Genomic DNA, 17551 nt, shown 5'->3' on the forward strand with positions numbered 1-17551 from the left:
TACGAAAATATAATTTATTGTAGCAACGAGATGGCCATCGTATTGATCCGTAACCCAGGGGCAAACGGTGGGTTCTCCACGCTGGGGCCTGTTTGCGGCTCTCAGCCTCCTTGGCTGTTAGAGATTCTCCCCTCCGGCCAGCCCTGTCCGGTTTACAGCCCCTCTTGTTTCGGGCCAAAAAACCAGTCTATAAACTGGCTTGGGGATGGTCCCATCTTGTCTCTCTTTTTATTTTGCTATTTTCTCACCAGATGACTGCCAGGAAATACTTTATGCCGCTCTGATGCGAGTGGGAACACAGTGCAACAACCCCTGCATCTAACCCTCTGACCCTTCTCTCGCTCTGTTTCTCTCATTCCTCTCTCCCACTTGACTACTCATTTTTTTGTTGATAACATCATATCTCGATCCTTTCGTATGACCTTATTACTCCTATAACTCCTTCGTTTTATCTCTGTCACTCAAAATGGCTGCAGTGACAGAAGAACCTCAGGTGATGTCCATCCAGCAGCGCATCGCCGCCCTGAACCAGTCGCATGTTGGTCGGAATCCGAATGACAATGACAATGTCGATGAACCACCGCCGTACACTCGCTCGCACCCAGCCTATGCTCCTCCTCCGCCTCCAGTATCGCGACCAGGAACAACAAGGAACAAAACGGTCAATAATCCTCCATCCAACGCCCATGGCTCTGTTCTGGACCGTTCAGCAATCGGGAATGAACCCGCTGCTGCACCAGTCGATCAGAGAAAGGTCATCCGGCCTCCTCCTATCCCGGGAGTCCAAACACCAGATCCTCCTGCTGATGCCACTACGAATGGCGTCAAGAAAAAGGCCCCTCCGCCGTTGCCCTCGCGAAAGAAGTCGATGCCACAGCTAGCCCCTGCTTTGCCCGCGCGAAGACCGTCCGCAGGGTCTGTCCAACGAAAGATCTCTCAAGAATCTCTAGCCTCTGATACGTCATTTTCGACCGTCTCGACGAGGAGGACGGCAGGGACATCGTCGACTTCTGTTGACTCTAATAATGCGGGTAGATCTTTGCGGGCACCTGCATGGGGTACGACGGATCTTCCTCCCCTGCCACCAAAGAGAGAGGAGAAGCCAGCACCGCCGCCCCGGCCAAAATCATCGGGTGGGAAGAGCGTCGACAGTCTATCGTCCAAGATTAAAATTCCGGGGCTCCCTCGTCGAGCGTCCAACAGCAGCATTTCGACGACAGCCAGTACCCGTTCAGCGCCTGCGGTGCCCCCAGTGCCCCCAGTTCCTCGACTTCCACCGCGGACGGGTTCTTATAACAACCAGAATAATTCAGAACAGGAGGAAGCTGCCCCTAAACTGCCAACCAGGAGACTTCCCCCTCCGCCTTCGGCTTCTGCTGTGGATAAGATTCGACAGTCTGGCTTCGGGGGGTTGAATAAGAGTAGTTCAGCAGCGGAACCGGCCCCGAGCGCTGTTCCTCCACCCGTTCCATTGTCATCTCGACCTGATCTCACCAAGTTACAAGCCACCAAACCTCGCATGCATGCCTCGCATCCTGCTGCCCCAGCACCAGCCCCAAGCACGGTCTGTTTGAAGTGCCGTGATTTTTCAGGCCCGGATACTCATGCTGCTCGGTACCCACGCGAAACCCTTCCTTCTCAAAACATGCAGTGGCTGGCCAATGAACTGACAGCACCGTTTCCTTCACCCACTGATAAGGCAAGGGCTCTGTTCACTTGGCTTCATCACAACATATCGTACGACGTGGTAGCCTTTTTCAACAATAATGTGAAGCCATCGACACCAGCAAAGACGCTTTCTACGGGACTGGCTGTCTGTGAAGGATATGCCGGTCTTCTTGCAACCCTGGCAAACCATGCAGGGCTGGAGGCCGTGGTGATAAGTGGTCACGGTAAAGGCTATGGATATGCACCCCTCGCACCAGGCTCTAGCGTGCCACCGTTTTCTGCCGGTCATGCATGGAACGCGGTGAGAATCGACAATGGGCAGTGGAAGCTGATAGACCCATGCTGGGGTGCGGGAGTATGCCAGGGGCCAGGGCAGCCGTATCAAAAACTGTTCAGTCCCGAAAACTTCACAGACTCGAACGATGTGTTTGGTATCAAGCATTTCCCTTCGAACCGGGAGCATTTCTATCGTGACGATGGGCGACCAGGGATCAGTTGGGAAGAGTACATTATGGGTGAAGGCATCGAGCAGCCGACTATCTTCACAGATGCGAAGAAACACAGCATAGGCGAGCAGTCATTCCAACCTGCAGTGAGCCGAATCTCGGTCTATAACCACCCGGGCCCGATTCGCTTCCAATTCAATCTTCATTGCGAGCACTGGACGCTAAAAAGACACGACGGGGTGATCCCCAGCCTCTTCCTGCTGATAATCCACGGCATCGATGGCCGAAATGATGAACGAATCCCGTTCAACCATTTCCGGGGTACAACACCAGGCGGAGGTGGAGATTTCTGGTATGTGGATGTGGCAGACTCCCGGAAACTGGGAGCACCTGGACAGAAGCTGCAAATTGTTGTCCTCACCTCGTTCGGAGACCGTAAAGATGCCCGGGGTGTGACGAAACAAGAGTATCTGGCACAGGTTGGCCGGGTGGGTATGGCCTGGGCCGGTATTGCGCAGTGGGAGTTGGTATAGAGTGAGAGCAGCTGGGTCGAATCTTGGTTTCTTTTGCTTTCTGGTCAATTTTGGTTATTCTTATTCTTATTACTGTTATTTACCCTAATACCCTTGTCGTGCCACTTACTGGCATACACTAATGATGATATGAATGAAATGAATCAATATGATGTCCCTGCGTCTAGGTTACTGTGCCCGTCTGATAGCAGATACCAAGACGAGCTGTCAAGGTTAGGATCTGATATCCGCCATTTTGACTTCACGGTGCCTGTTATTCTTGGCGATAACCAGACAAATGAAACACCAAGCATCTTGGGAGCAGACAACAAGACACTTGGCACGATCAACAGTTTGAAGAACGGGAATGTTAACAAACCGCCTTCATCAGCCAAGGTATATAAGGCAGAGTTTTCCCCGATTCAATCTCTTCGAATCCCCCTTTTCATCCACTACATACCCACCCATTGCTATCTATTACTTGAGGGTAATTTAACTTACCGTGGCTTTGATGGGGTTTGTCCGGCATCGGTTAAATGAGGTTTTAGCCGTCAGAGATTTCGATGAGCCTGTTGAATGGAACAATATACATACATACATCGATACAGAGTAGACAATGGACCATGATTATGACATCGCATGATCTATATCCTTTGGTATAATCAACGAATCTATCTACCTTATTCTATTCCATTGTAATCTCCGATGATTCCCCGTTCTTCGCCTGTCTTGAACTGAAGCCATTGGCGGACTTTCCCTTTTCGTCGCTCCGGAATATACCGAGCATTCCCACCAATCAGAGCGACCCAGGCCCCGTGACTGCCAAGACCTCGTGATAGCTTCCCCCAATTCCCCAGCGGGGTTTCACCAAGAAAAACCACGGATTCTGTTTCTGGCTAAGAATGACGCTGTCATTGAGCGTTTAATCTCAATCTTTATCCGGGGCTCGGGTATACCGGATTCTCAATGCCGTGGAATCTCTCGAGTCTCAGTCCCCTCTTGGACCGCTTCCAAGGGCCTGCTACGTCTACTACTGTGTCTACTGCACTCTGCTGACGGGCTCTCGTTCCAATGACGGCTATGCGGATATAACTCCGTAAATATGCCGATAATAATGATGTCCGATGATAAACCTGGATAGAGTTCGGGCAAGAACTCTGGAGATGCTTTGATGCTGTCGATCTTGCCTCGAGGATGGGCAACCCCGTCTTTTTATTCCTCTGGCTCGTGAACTTCTCCTCGGACTGTAGCACAAACTGCATCACGGCTGCAACCACCACGGCGCAAGGGATTCTTTCGTTGTGCCTCTCCTTCTCTTCTATTCGTCTACAAATATTGCGCTTGGCACATTGCTTCTTCCAACACCATCGTACGCCACCACCGGAATAGGCAGATTTTATTGTCGATCCACCGGCCGCGGCATGATCCTGCTGATGTTGTTGCTGGTCATCATCAACATAGGCTCGGGCAATCCGTTGTTTGGGGCTTGGACTCCCCCGACTCGGGTCTTCCACCGCTAGTGTCACCCGCGTGGTGAGGTTTCCCCGGATCCCTCCACGGCACCGCTTTGGCTCGTCAAATTGACCGGCCTCCGTCCAACGGCTCCATCTCTCACTGCCCGACGCTGGGCAAATCATCGTCGGCCATGTCCACCTGGTGCCGTCTAGGGTCGCATTCGCCCACGGACGGCGTAGTGTCGGCCCCCTTTCAATCATCCAAAGTTTCTCGCTAGGCCCTACAAAACAGCCTATGTAAACGAGGAAGTAGATTGGGCCCTTCTCTCTCCGCGGTCTTTCTCCACGGTCCACTCTCCCCAATATCCCCAGGTCAGCATCGGCCTACGACTCTGTGTCAGGTTTTCAGGGATGCCGTCTGTTCCTGATTCGGGCAGTCACCAGTTCCGGTGGGGATTTTGACCATTCAACGCATGCCTACCACTGGATTCGGTTGAAACCGTCTAATCATCTGGACTCGAGGCCAATCTCACTAGGTTCATCTCGCATACGACAGCCATGGGCTTGTCCATTCACCATTGTCCATTCGAGACACAACGATGAGGGGGTATATTGCGGGACCCCGGAAATTTTGGCCGTCGTAAGAAATTTTTTTTTGCCCCCATCGCTCTTTCTCGGCCTACAGGATGGGCTGAGAGTAGATATTAAAACTGTGCCGCCGGCCCGTGTTTTGAATTCTTTTTCACTTCGTTCTTCAGCTGCTGCTGTTCCTTTTCCCCTTGTCAGCTGCTAAGATCGGGAGGGCTCATTGTCTCTTTCATGATGGCAATCGGCAACCTGTATGTCATCTCGGCCATCGCCGTCATCGGCGGTGGTCTTTTCGGCTTTGATATCTCGTCTATGTCTGCTATTATCACCACCCAGTCCTATCTTTGTTACTTCAACCAAGGCGGCATGGAGTGGGACGAGTCGCTTCAAAAAATGCAATGTAAAGGTCCCAGTGCAGATGTGCAGGGTGGCATTACTGCCTCCATGGCTGGAGGTTCTTGGTTGGGTGCTTTGATGTCTGGTTTTATTTCGGATCACCTTGGTCGTAAAACTTCGATCATGGTCGGCTCTGTTATCTGGTACGTTCTTCCAATATCCCCCATGTTGTCGTGTTCTTTTCTGTTCTAACCTATTACCAAACAGGTGTATCGGTTCCATTATCGTTTGTGCCGCGCAGAACATCCCCATGTTAATTGTTGGTCGTGTCATCAACGGTCTCAGTGTCGGTATCTGCTCTGCCCAGGTTCCAGTGTACATTTCGGAATTGGTAAGATTCCACCTCAACCCTTGGCTTTCATTACATCGACGTTTGCTAATATTGTCTAAATAGGCACCTCCTGCCAAGCGTGGACGTGTGGTCGGTCTCCAGCAGTGGGCCATCACCTGGGGTATCATGATCATGTTTTACATCTCGTATGGATGCACCTACATTGACGGCACCGCATCTTTCCGGATTCCTTGGGGTCTGCAGATGATTCCTGCGATCCTACTTTTCCTCGGAATGCTCATCCTTCCCGAGTCCCCTCGTTGGCTGGCACGTAAAGACCGCTGGGAGGAGTGCCACGCCGTTCTAACCCTGGTCCACGGTCATGGTGACCCCGACTCGCCTTTCGTTGTGCGCGAATTTGATGAGATTAAGACGGTTTGCGAGTTTGAGCGCCAAAATGCCGACGTCACTTTCATGGAGCTCGTCAAGCCTAACATGATCCACCGAACCCATGTCGGTGTCTTCACTCAGATCTGGTCGCAGATGACTGGTATGAATGTCATGATGTACTACATCACTTATGTCTTCGCCATGGCCGGCCTGAACGGTAGCAACCTTCTGGTGTCGTCCAGTATTCAATACGTTATCAACGTTTGCATGACTGTTCCGGCCCTAATTTGGGCTGATCGCTGGGGTCGTCGCCCTACTCTGATGCTCGGCGCTGTCGGCATGCTGACCTTCATGTACGCCAACGCTGGTCTTATGGCATCATACGGCAGCCCGGCTCCCCCTGGTGGACTTCACGGCGTCGAGGCACAGTCCTGGGAGATCACAGGCCCTCCCAGCAAGGCTGTCATCGCATGCACGTACCTGTTTGTCGCGTCCTATGCTATTTCATGGGGCCCAACTAGCTGGGTTTACCCCCCTGAGCTATTCCCACTCCGCGTTCGTGGCAAGGCCAATGCTCTGTGCACTTCTTTCAACTGGGCCTTCAACTTTGCGCTGAGCTATTTCGTCCCTCCCGCCTTTGTCAACATTCAGTGGAAGGTCTACGTTCTCTTCGGTGTCTTCTGTACCGTTATGTTCCTCCATGTGTTCTTCATGTTCCCTGAAACTACGGGTAAGACTCTGGAAGAAGTCGAAGCCATCTTCACCGACCCCAACGGAATTCCTCTCATCGGTACTCCGGCATGGAAGACCAAGAATCACTTCACTGCTGCTGCTGTTCTCGAGGAGACTGGTTTCGACGAGGAAAAGAAGCTGGGAAGTGGTGCTTACCAAGAAGAGACGACCCCAAAGAATTAGGCTACGAGAAAAGCAACAAAAAAAATACCCCAACTATCTTATACCCACATGTTATATTAAACATAAATATTAGCTTTGTTCTTGTTCATACTCTTGTTGACATAGTTGACATGAGTGGATGATTTTGAAAACGATTGACGTTTTTATGTGGCCTGTCTACGGAGTAATGAATGCTACTATATTCTAAGCTTTGGTTTATATAAATGATACCAATGCCGTCGAATTCAATTGGAGTAAATTTCCACTCAACTTTTCTTATAACATAACTGGCGCACAACCTGGTTTAGTATCCATTATTTACTGTTACACAATCCTTCGTGGAATGGAGAAGAACGGGGAGGCTGTGATGATGCAGTCCGGGGGGAGGGAAGCAGGAGTAGCTGTTCAGCACAGAGCAGACTTGTGGAGTGGGATAAACGCAGCAGAGTCACCATCTGTTGATTCGACAAGAGCTGGTACTACTGAAAACCACCCAGCATTTATACTAATGGACGATTTGGAACTGCGTGGAACATTAAAGGATTCTACCTAGTAATCTCTACAGGCACTTTTCGGGATAATGAAAGGATAATAACCGATACACATAGTGGGAACCAAAAGCCTGAACCCAACATAAACCGCGATCAGTCTCGCAAAGATTCACGATACTCGACATTTCTTAAGACGTGATGAAAAGCCCAGCGACCCCCTAAACAAGTATTCGTCTTCGATAATTCCAAACATCATGTCCGAATTGCCATCATTGCAACCGCTGCCGGAGCCAACAACAAAGCTGCCGTAATTGAGCCAACTTGAATCACAGAGCCAGCCCCGGATTTCGCAGGCTTCTCTCCATCTTCAGATGTCATAGTTGGGTTGGCAACACTCCAAATAGTCTCTGTCCCATCGGGTTTGCTGGAATTTGTGTTGTTGCCAGTACTATTGGAGAAGCAATGGCCTGAGCTGGGCTGACAACCAACGCCACAGTGCTGTGTAGAGTTACCACAGAAATTCACAAGACTGCAGCAAGAACCAAAACTGGACCCAAGGCATGTAACATTTGAACCGCATCTCCCATCGAGAGAGATCTGTTTACCCGGAGTTGACGTTTTCTTGGGGACTCGTACACTGGTGGGAGAAGCATCGCGAACCTGGCGGTACCAGTACTCCTCCGGATCACCTAGACATTCACCAACAGTGACTGCACGGTAGCCGCTGGCCGAGAGTGATTTCAGCATGTGCTCTGTGAGGTTGTGCACAGTTTGCTCATGCACATCATGAGCGATGACCAGCCAGGATTTATCGGTTGACTTCCACGGAGCCAAGGCATTGTCAAAGTTATCCTTGGACTTCTGGATCTTCGATGGACTGTCATTGTTGTAGTCGGCGGTGTCGATATCATATAAGATAATGTGGTATCCAAGGGCACCGAGGTCTTCAAGGCAGCCTGACTCCGGGACGCAGCTCGCGTATGGTGGCCGCATGTAAGTCGGAAAGTAGCCCAAGATGTTGCGAAGTGCGGCTTCATTCTTCAACATCTGATCATAACGTTGTGCTTTGGTGATTTTGCTGAAATCTTGGTGCGACCAGCTGTGACTGGCAATTTGATGGCCACCGCGCTGCATGCGTTGAATCAAAGATGCCCAAGGGTACTTGGGGTCATCTATTTGTCCTTTGCCGTTGTTGATACCGGTGATAAAGAAGGTTACCTTCGCCTCGTATTGATCCAACATATTGAGCAATTCGCCGGTGTAACGCCACGGGCCATCATCGAATGTCAGAGCAACGGTCCCTGGAGTGCTACACGTGCGGATCACTGTCGGGCCATATGGTACTTTTCCATCATGGGGTCGAGGTATGTCTTCCGTGGACGGGCCTTTGGGCTTGACATGGGCGTCACAATGACCGTAGTCAAGCTGGCAATCTGGAGAGCGACAGTAATCCTGTGTCTTGCCACAGTAGCCTATAGTTTGCTTAGCACTGAAATCTGTTCGGAAAGAGACAAGGAGATATGCCTGCAGTGGAGCAGCATTTGCCGTCCGCGCAGTTCCCAAAACCGGAACCACAGCGATTGCTGACAGCACGACCTTTCAACTCTCCAGGGACTGCATCGTCTCGAGGTCCGGGAAAGGACTGAGACGCGAGATGACCAGACTTCAAGCTGACAGGATATGTAGCAGACGCACACGCCGCGAAGCTGAGGCCTGAAACGAACAAAAAGCCACGCATATGCATTTTGAACTTTCACAGCTCGATAGGAAGGTAAATGGAGGTTAAGATGGATGATAAAATGGGTCTGCTGGTGGTATTATGCTTGGGATAAGGGGGACGATGAGAATGATGAGAGAAAGAAAATCGAAGGACGGAGGAGCAAGAAGAAAAAGACCTGCCAGCTTGACTCGAGGACGGGAAGGCATGGTGTTGCGTTAGAGGAAGGAACAAGTCTGGGACAAGAATGGCAGCAACATCAGGGCAAAAGGAAAGTACGCTGTCGATTGACGTAAGATGGAGGGAATCCTCTATTGGCAATAGCGATGGGCAAAGCTTTTGCAACAAGGTACTCCTCCCTCTAATCCGAATCATGGCCGACAATACTGGTACAGAGAGACTTGGAGACGATCTAATAATCTTTGTATTTCATAAATTAATGACGGGTGTCTGAACGGTTTCCATTTTATCTTTCATCATTTCATATCAAGCGTGCGTTTCGAATGGCCCACAGCATAGCAGACCCAGGCGAAATCGAGCAAAAGAAATCTATATCAAATTGGAAATGGTCTTTTGAATAGGAGGTCCATTTAGAGACGTACCGAATGCAATTGCTGTTTGACAAGTCCTAAGCGACAGAGCTGGCGGTTTGCGGACTACTACTGCCCTGCATTTGTTACTACACAGATTAGCATACGGTGATAAAACACGGACTTCATTAGTTGACGCAAACTCACTTGCTCGAAATCGGTTTCCCCGGCGGCGCAAAAGACAAACGGGGCCAGGGCTTTAAGATGAGGGCCAAACTTGGCCGGGGCACTTTTAGCTATACTACCGACAGTAGCGACCAAGTGTCGCCGATGAACGGTAGTCAGCTGGGGCGAGTTGAATTTCTCTACGAGTTCAGACACAAAGGAGTTGAGTTGGTTGTCTGTAAAGTGAAGAGCCAGTGCCGAAATGGCGGCCAATGCCTTTTTCGTGACAACGGTACCAGCCGTGTCGTTATCGATAATAGACATGACGGATTTTTGTAAGGCTTCCAATTCCGTCTCTTTGAGGAGCGGCCCAAAGCAAGTGACAACCTTAATCAGAACCTCAATAGCATCACTGCTGAATCCCTTGGAGGGGTCTTTTTCTAGCATGCCTTTCACCACAGAACCCCTCCTGGCGGTGGGAGACGGCGTCGGGCCGGTCAAACGAGGGATCAAGACTCTAGAAACTGCCGAATAGGCGACATTGGATTCTTGACTGGGTGGCTGGCCTGGCTGGGGGCTGGGGAGAGCAGTGACGATAACTCTCAGGGCAGTGTTAGGAACTGAGGTATCGATAGTCTGCGAAGTAGTCAAGTTGGTGAGTTTCTCGAGAAGAGGCGTGAGGGTTTCAGACGGCAATCGAAGGACAAGGGGACCGAGACTGTGAAATACAGAGCATTAGCGGAAGATAACAGAGTTTGGACAGAATGTCTAACCATTTCAATGCTTGATTCTGCACATCACCATGCTGATCATCTAGCGCCTTGAGCAATCCATCTGCCAGTCGAGAGGAAGAGTACTGATCGTGAGAGAGAAAAGCTGAGTTCGGGTTATTTAGAATTGCCAGCAGATCATTCAGAGACATATATCTCATATCTGGATCGGGGTCATCGAGCTTCGACAGCAAACCGTTGAGGTTCTGCTGCATTGCCTGTCGGTCTGCCATAGCTAAACGAACCCCGCACGAAAGATCAGATATGAGCTGGTATAGATTATGACTCTAGTTCGCGGATATTTAAATATCCCTTGGAGAAAGAATATATCAACGGTGAAATGAAAAAGCGAGAAAAGATCCAGATCGTGTGGAGTAGATGAACGTGGGGTAATTGAGGCTTTGACTTGGAGGTCGTGACGAGGGGATCTGAGATTAAAGCGGTGCCTGAGGCTGCCATCAAGCTTCTACGGTACGCGGTACAGCCTTTTATGCAAGATGCTCAACGTCAGTGTTATATCAGTGTTAATACCTACACTTTGTCGTATTTCAAGCCATTTTAAATATAAATTGAAGTAAATAACATTCAATAAATAGGTGATAAGCTACTATCCCAGCAAGAAAGCAATAATCAGCCGCATAAAGACCAACCGAGTATAAATTACATCACCATCACCATCTCTTGCACCACTCCGGCTGTTCCCGCTCCGAACCGGCTTGTTTACTGTCCAGTTGCTAAGCAGGCTTTTTGACAACTCGATCCTTCAGGGCCCTTTCCCACTTGTTTCTTTTTCTAATTCATCCATTGGGTTTTCAATTCCAGCGCATTCAATCCCCAGCCAAATCAACAAAAGCCGTTTATTAATTTCTTTTTCACAAATCACCGCTTACGAAAACAATGGTTCTCCCTCGCCCTCAGGCTATGCGCACGGTTGTCCGCATGCTCGGATATACTACACGCTCAACAGCTCGTCAGACGACAAGGCAATTCGGAAGAAGGGGCGTTTCGACTGCTACTCACCAGGCTAGTAAGAGCAGTGATCTTCCATGGTTAGTTGATTTAGAAGGATTGTTTATGCTTTTTTGCTTGAAGGAAGGGCGTGCTAACGAGTCGCGACTGTAGGTTTCTAGGATCAGTCGGACTGGGAGGCCCGACTATCTTCTACCTCTATCAGTCGGGTCCTGAAAAGTCGGCCCATACCGAACACCACCACGCTGCTGAGCACACGGAAGAGGCTGAGGAGAAGGAGCCCGAGCCCGAGCCCGAGCAGCCAGCCCCGGCTGAGGAACCCAAGGCTGAGGAGAAGGAACCCGAAGCTGAAAAGCCAGAGGCCGCGGAGGAAAAGTCTGAAAAGAAGAAGGAACCTGAGGCAAAGGAGGAGCCTGCAGCCACTGAAGAGCCCAAGGCCGAGGAGAAGAAGGAGCCCGAAGCCGAGAAGCCAGCTGCCGAGGAAAAGCCGTCATCTGAATCGGAGCAGGTAAGACCTTTCCACATCTCGACTTGAGAAACCTTTGCGCCCCGTCCCTTCGCCATACATCCAGATTGAATGGAATCTAACAATCATCACAGCCTGCGCCTCAGAAAGAATCCGAAGGATCCGAAAAGAAGGAGGATTCCGAAAACACCGACAAGAGCGAAAAGACCGAGGGAGAGACTGAAAAGGCCGAATAAGCTTCTAAGCTGCCTGGCGAAGTCGAAGGCATGCATGATGCATGATGTAGGATTCGGTGCCGGATGTCTAATGCTAGATCCTGGTGTAATATAAGCACGATATCAATGAAAATGTAAAACGACAATCAATGAATCTGAAGTCATGTTTCCGGCGCGAAGTCCTCAGTAATTAGAACTCCCGAAGTCTGAAGATGTCGGTTGCTGTTACAGAATAGATACTTTCAACCAGATAAAGACCAAAGATAATGACCACGTATCATTCCGACAAGTCAGTCGGGATGGATCTATTATTATGATTATTATTAACTGCGGGCAGGAAGTTCAATCCCTCATGACTTTCCGGGAAGGGAAAGCTTCTTCCAACACATCAAATCGTCACTATATCCATTCAGCCGCGCCATGCAGGACGCCAGATCAAAAAAATTGCAAAGAAACGAATGTCATAGACCATGGGCGCCGTGGCCCGCAAGAATTGAAAGAACCTCCAAAAAGCACATAGAGCTTGATAGCCGGAGCTCTGATATAAACAGGACATGTTCTGTCGTTATAATATAATTGCGTTGAGTTTATGGAAAAGCGTTTCCGTAAACTTCAGGCTCAAAAGCTCTCATGCGAAAGTGACTTTTAAGCCTTCCTGCTGCGGGTTCTTGGGCCTTTATCACCGACAGGCTCGCCGTTGAGCAGCACTTGCGGAGTCTGGTTTTCCTTACCAACATCGCGTGCCTCAACACCTGTAGCAATAGCAGCTTGTTGCTTCGCTTCCTCCTCCAACTCCTCCTCATCCTCGTCTTCACTTCTCTCGTCCTTGGCCACGCTGTTGAAGATGTAGTTCTTGAGAATACGGAGAATCAAGAAGAGCCAGAAGAGGTTTACTGCCTGCAGACTAGCAAGCAAGGAGAAAGTGATGTACTGACTGATCCAGCACTTGTACTGCTGGGTTTCCCAGTTCAGCTCAAAGGGTCCGACGGTCCGGAATTCGGTCAAAACTGCCCAGAGGAGCTTCAAGTTGAGGACGTGTCGGAGGTATACCCATGTCGCGATGAAGAAAGAAAAGTACGGAACGGTGAGGATGTGATCAAGGTAGTTCAGAGTTTTCGAGGTCTGCAGAGGTAGATGATCAGTGTTGTAAACAGTAGTAAGATGGAGCCACACATACCGCGAGGAAAAAGTCCGAAATATCGTGGGTAATGTAGACAGCAATACCCATATAGGTGAAGTGGAACCGGTAGCTCAGACCGATCAGCGCCAGGGTGATGATGTGGTGACCGACGAGCTCCTTGAAATCCTTTCGAGGCTTCTCCAATTGCAGCATCAAAACGATAGCTTGCTGGGCCCAGTAGCTCGCTTCGAGCAGATAGTAGGCCTTGAACAGGGCCTCATGCTCGCGGTGAGGGAAACCCTCGAACATGGCAGTGGTGTTGAAGTACCAGATATCCGACCTGCTCATCACATACAGACCGAACGGTCCGAAGATTCCAAAGTAGATCGCCGTGTACACCTGCTCCATGAAACGTGCCGTCTTGCCCTTACCACGGATGCCACAATAAACTGCCCATGGCCGGATCACGCGCTGCATCAGGAACTCCCGAGTAAACGATAAGACCACCGTGTAGAAAGATACAAACGCGATATCCTTAGGACCCTTGCCATACATGATCGGGCCACCGGGGGTCTTCGGAGGTTGGGGATAGGACAGAAATATGGCGCTGTGCAACGGGTTGGATTCGGTCGGGTTGACCGCGTACGCGACCAGGAGAACGATCAGGATAATGAGAGGTAGGAGCCATGTATGCTTCAAGCATTTATTTTTAATGCGACGGAGGAATGAACGGCTTTTGCGGCGTTTCGATTGCTTCGCGGGCTTCTCGGAAGAGGCGCCAGCTTGGAGGTTCTGCCATTGAAAATGCACGATCAATTACAGTCCCAGAGCCATTGCAATTGAAGTCAGGGAATGACCTACCTGATCCCATTTGGGCGCCTCTCCCTCGATAGGGCTGACCTCGTTTATGGTGGACATTGCCGGAGCGCTGGTGTCACCTCGGATGTCCACGCCCAGGCTGTTCGACTTTGCTCGAGGACGAGCCATGGCTAGATTATCCTCGATGAATCCAACCTATTTCTTTTAACCTTCTGTTCTGTCTTGAACGGTTCAATCGATCAATCCTTCCCTCCGACGGTGTGGATGTGTGGAGGGGAGTTCCCGAGGAGATGAAGATTGACCACTACCTCGTATTAAGAGTAGTGGATGGAGGGTGGAGAGGAACCGAAGGAAAGAGGACAGAAACCAAAAAGAACAGAGATGGAAGACGACAAGCGAAACACCCAACCTTTTTGAATTAGAGGGAGAGGACAGATTCAGCCAGAGTGTAACTATCCAGCTGGTTATCCAGGGGTTGCCTTTTTCTTTTTTTCTTTTTCTCTCTTTTTTTTCCGCCGACTCCACCGTGTCTGTTACACGATCAACAACTTATTGGCGGGTCGCTCTTGGCTTCCGTCATGCAATCAAAGAAGATTCCGATGAAGCTGAAGAATTGATGAAGATGGAGATGAGCTGAAGAAGTATATCTATACAGAGTGATAAGATTAGCCTGTTTTAGTATGTGCTATTGAACCTACCGACTATGTGATTGTTCCATTGCTCTGTGCCTGTGCCTATCTTATGCCAAGGCATAAGTGAGTATAGCTATCATCGATTAATGACGGTTTTGTGTATGAAATAATGCAGCATAAATAGCTGCCTCGCAACTAAACATAATTTTGACCATTATTCATAATCCCGTTCATATAAAAAGCTATCTGCAGTCAATATGGACAATATAAATTCTCCGCAGATCTCCGTAGATCTGATATTTTGTACGCCCTACAGTTTAAATTAACCTTCCTACAGGGATGTATTTATAGACCAAGAGTTGACCAATGATCACTAGATAGAAAGTATACCAAGTCAGTAGCTATCGAAGTCTCAATATAAATATATTCCGCTAATGTTAGACGTTACATATAGTACAGTCATGTAATTAGATATACAATGATAAAGTAGTAAACAGACAGAGAAACGCTTTTGCCTTGCCCTGATCAAGCTCTTGGAACAGAATTAACACGACTTCATGATTCGTTTCAGTCAGCATAATAACTCCATACTATCATCGGGGAATACCCGATAGGTCTAACAACATCCATAACGATATTCTATAAGAATGATGAGAATGAAAAGGATAGAAAATATCAACAACTTGGAGCTGTCGGGGGTGATAGACACCTCGTAAAGGTGAGCAATCGAAGAACATACTGGATGGATGAAAATCACCATCACCGTCTAACAACCTTCAACAGAGGAGCAATCCTAGCTCGACGACTCAGACCAACACGATAAGGGACCTTGCTCGTTGAAGAGATGGGGCTATGTTTACTTGGGCCTTTGCCTGTGCTGGGTTGAGCGGGGGTTGAGATTTCTGTGTTCAGGTCTTGTTTTCTGGGGGTTTCGGGGGCGCCTGCTGTCGGTTTTGTGGGCGAGGTCTCGGTAGGAGGGGCATGGGGAGGGTTTGGTTGCTCCTGTGTAGTTTCAGTGTTGGTAGCGGTATCATCTTGTGGAATGTTTTCGTTATTCGTGGATTGATCGGGATTATTGACAGTGTTGTCAAGGACGATTGAAAAGTTATTGTACGGTTTAGGAACGTCGACTGGTTCATTCTGGATGTGCACTGGTTCTGGTTCTTGAACGGGTGGCTCTGCTGGCGGTATCTGCTCTGGAGTTTTCTTTCTCTTGCGTCCACGCTTCTTGGGCGCTGGCGCAGCTGCTTCAGGCTGTGGTTGTTCTTCATTCGTAGTTTGAGGCAACTGTGCCAATTTCTCAATGTCAATATTCGATTTCGAGGGCTTCTCAGCCACCCATATCACATCATCCTCGACGTCTGAATCAAATGTTTTCTTGACTGTGACAGAAGTTGTCTTGCCCCGTTTCAGTTTCTTCTTTTTCGGCTCTTTGGTCGTTGTTTTGGCGGGCTCGGCAAAATGGACTTCTTCTGTCGCAGGCTGTTCCTGGGGTATGACGATCTGGAGCCCGTTGTTTTCGATGGGTATATTTTGAGCACCATTGGTCGCTACCTTGACTCCGCTGAACTCTAAGGCTCGTGTGTTTGCCTCAATTGCTCCAGATGCAAAGGCAGAATCATTATGTTGATAAGCATCGTTATAGTTGATGCCAGATCCGTTATCCAGGGGCTCTGCATCATTTGTTGGCGGCTTAGGTATCTCCTTTTCTAACTCGTTACTCTGATGAACAGATGCTTGTCCATTCGATTGAGCTAGTTCATCATCTTCATCATTCTCCGGTAAAACCTGTTTCTTCTTGCGGCCGCGTTTCTTCTTCACCGGGGGTATCTCAATCACCACCGGAGCAGCAAGTTCATCGCCGGCGCTAGATGGCTGTGGCAGATTCTGGCTAGCATTGTCGCTTCTTGACCTGCTTAAGTTTGGTGACGCCATAGACGATAGTGGTTCCGTGTCATGTGGTGAATAATAGGGCATTGCTTGCATTGACTTTGACCGATTGGGAGTCTTATGTAAAGCCTCGGTTTGCACCGTATCAGTGGTCAGCATGGTGTTGAAATTCGGGTTTCCAGGATCCATGGAGGCGTTCAAGGATGCTTCGAAGATATTGTATGAGGTAGCTGATTGAGTATTATCGTAACTTGACAGACTGGCATGGGACGCTGCTTGTGGAATATTTGGGCCATCATAGGCACCATTCGCAGTTTCAGCTGGTGCTGGATAGCCAGGTCCATTCCCATACATCTCGTGTTCTCCGTTCTGAAATGTAGATTGATATGCTTCGGGTGGTGGTATGTGGGAAGCCATTGGCATCTCAACCTCCTGATGTTCTCCAAGTTTGAAGCCATTTCCTTCCACCCCCACCAATTGTTGCGGCTTGATAATGGACGCTTGGCTATATTGTAAAGGTACACGGTTATCAGTAGTCGGAGTATCATCATCAAAACTGCGTTGCTGCGCAAGACCGATCTCCGTCATCATGGTCCCTTTTTTCAAGCATCATCAACAATCAAATCCTAACTAAAGCAAAAAATAAATCGATGATCAAGAAGAGCTCACCAATCGATCCGCCCCCAGCTTCAGCCGGAATCCATCGCTCTTCTCTTCGCTGCTGCGACGAAGATAACCGGTTCTGCGCCGCTTCCTGGGATTGCAAGAAATCGTCGAAATTAACGCCAATATGCGATACTTCTTGTCCTTCTAAAATTTGGTCCTTGTTTAGACTGCTTTTTATTTCTCCGATGCCATTGCTATTGCCATTGCTGGTATCTTGTTGCTGCTGCTCTGGCGGGTTCGGCAACTGGTTTCTCGGGGGCGGAGCCTCGCATAGAGGGTCATCCTCGTCGTCCGAGTCTTGAATCACACGGTCGAACCCCATTTTATATAGAGGACGAGGTGATCTATTTCCTCGGTGATTTTGAAATAATCTCTCACTGGGTTGCGGGGATTGGCTTATCGCTTGCTTTGGACGCGTTCCGGGGAAACGTGGGATGAGATGACGCGCGGACACGTGATGATAAGAGTGCTGGTAGTAACTG

The 17551-nt window shown here is 49.3% G+C and overlaps 7 protein-coding genes across 7 annotated transcripts; 3 read left to right on the forward strand and 4 right to left on the reverse strand.

Moving 5' to 3' along the window:
- Positions 1 to 151: 151 nt before the first annotated feature.
- Positions 152 to 2647, forward strand: ASPWEDRAFT_59095 (uncharacterized protein; the record flags this gene model as incomplete). Its single annotated transcript, XM_040838432.1, has 3 exons — positions 152 to 754; positions 830 to 1151; positions 1254 to 2647. Exons 1-3 carry the CDS (start codon positions 467 to 469, stop codon positions 2645 to 2647), a joined length of 2004 nt encoding a protein of 667 aa, XP_040691329.1. The 5' UTR covers positions 152 to 466.
- Positions 2648 to 3561: 914 nt separating this feature from the next.
- ASPWEDRAFT_27019 (uncharacterized protein) lies at positions 3562 to 4640 on the reverse strand (the record flags this gene model as incomplete). Its single annotated transcript, XM_040832936.1, has 2 exons — positions 3562 to 4464; positions 4614 to 4640. 2 exons carry the CDS (start codon positions 4638 to 4640, stop codon positions 3562 to 3564), a joined length of 930 nt encoding a protein of 309 aa, XP_040691330.1.
- ASPWEDRAFT_464161 (sugar porter family MFS transporter) lies at positions 4621 to 6801 on the forward strand. The gene is made up of 3 exons (XM_040836756.1): positions 4621 to 5207; positions 5272 to 5395; positions 5459 to 6801. Exons 1-3 carry the CDS (start codon positions 4900 to 4902, stop codon positions 6638 to 6640), a joined length of 1614 nt encoding a protein of 537 aa, XP_040691331.1. The 5' UTR covers positions 4621 to 4899; the 3' UTR covers positions 6641 to 6801.
- A 561-nt stretch (positions 6802 to 7362) lies between these two features.
- ASPWEDRAFT_106779 (uncharacterized protein) lies at positions 7363 to 10540 on the reverse strand (the record flags this gene model as incomplete). Its single annotated transcript, XM_040827839.1, has 5 exons — positions 7363 to 8582; positions 8623 to 8860; positions 8984 to 9239; positions 9542 to 10240; positions 10296 to 10540. Coding segments are annotated over 5 exons (2658 nt in total), but the record flags the coding sequence as incomplete, so codon positions are not given.
- Positions 10541 to 10942: 402 nt separating this feature from the next.
- On the forward strand, positions 10943 to 12019 carry ASPWEDRAFT_39389 (uncharacterized protein). The gene is made up of 3 exons (XM_040835079.1): positions 10943 to 11341; positions 11415 to 11769; positions 11862 to 12019. The coding sequence occupies exons 1-3, from the start codon at positions 11190 to 11192 to the stop codon at positions 11961 to 11963; spliced, it is 609 nt and encodes a 202-aa protein (XP_040691333.1). The 5' UTR covers positions 10943 to 11189; the 3' UTR covers positions 11964 to 12019.
- A 568-nt stretch (positions 12020 to 12587) lies between these two features.
- ASPWEDRAFT_50772 (TLC domain-containing protein) lies at positions 12588 to 14049 on the reverse strand (the record flags this gene model as incomplete). The annotated part of the gene is made up of 3 exons (XM_040837492.1): positions 12588 to 13064; positions 13120 to 13854; positions 13924 to 14049. 3 exons carry the CDS (start codon positions 14047 to 14049, stop codon positions 12588 to 12590), a joined length of 1338 nt encoding a protein of 445 aa, XP_040691334.1.
- A 1223-nt stretch (positions 14050 to 15272) lies between these two features.
- ASPWEDRAFT_171129 (uncharacterized protein) lies at positions 15273 to 17391 on the reverse strand (the record flags this gene model as incomplete). Its single annotated transcript, XM_040830730.1, has 2 exons — positions 15273 to 16999; positions 17073 to 17391. The coding sequence occupies 2 exons, from the start codon at positions 17389 to 17391 to the stop codon at positions 15273 to 15275; spliced, it is 2046 nt and encodes a 681-aa protein (XP_040691335.1).
- Between the last annotated feature and the right edge of the window lie 160 nt (positions 17392 to 17551).

The sequence above is a fragment of the Aspergillus wentii genome, assembly GCF_001890725.1.
Source record: "Aspergillus wentii DTO 134E9 unplaced genomic scaffold ASPWEscaffold_3, whole genome shotgun sequence".
NCBI lineage: Eukaryota > Fungi > Ascomycota > Eurotiomycetes > Eurotiales > Aspergillaceae > Aspergillus > Aspergillus wentii.

What these genes read in the sequence shown, in the direction of transcription:
- ASPWEDRAFT_39389 (XM_040835079.1), top strand. Translation starts at nt 11,190, where the DNA reads ATGGTTCTCCCTCGCCCTCAGGCTATGCGCACGGTTGTCCGCATGCTC. An exon ending in AAGAGCAGTGATCTTCCATG is followed by an intron (nt 11,342 to 11,414) that starts GTTAGTTGATTT and finishes TCGCGACTGTAG; the next exon opens with GTTTCTAGGATCAGTCGGAC. An exon ending in CGTCATCTGAATCGGAGCAG is followed by an intron (nt 11,770 to 11,861) that starts GTAAGACCTTTC and finishes CAATCATCACAG; the next exon opens with CCTGCGCCTCAGAAAGAATC.
- ASPWEDRAFT_464161 (XM_040836756.1), top strand. Translation starts at nt 4,900, where the DNA reads ATGATGGCAATCGGCAACCTGTATGTCATCTCGGCCATCGCCGTCATC. An exon ending in ATGGTCGGCTCTGTTATCTG is followed by an intron (nt 5,208 to 5,271) that starts GTACGTTCTTCC and finishes ATTACCAAACAG; the next exon opens with GTGTATCGGTTCCATTATCG. An exon ending in CAGTGTACATTTCGGAATTG is followed by an intron (nt 5,396 to 5,458) that starts GTAAGATTCCAC and finishes TTGTCTAAATAG; the next exon opens with GCACCTCCTGCCAAGCGTGG.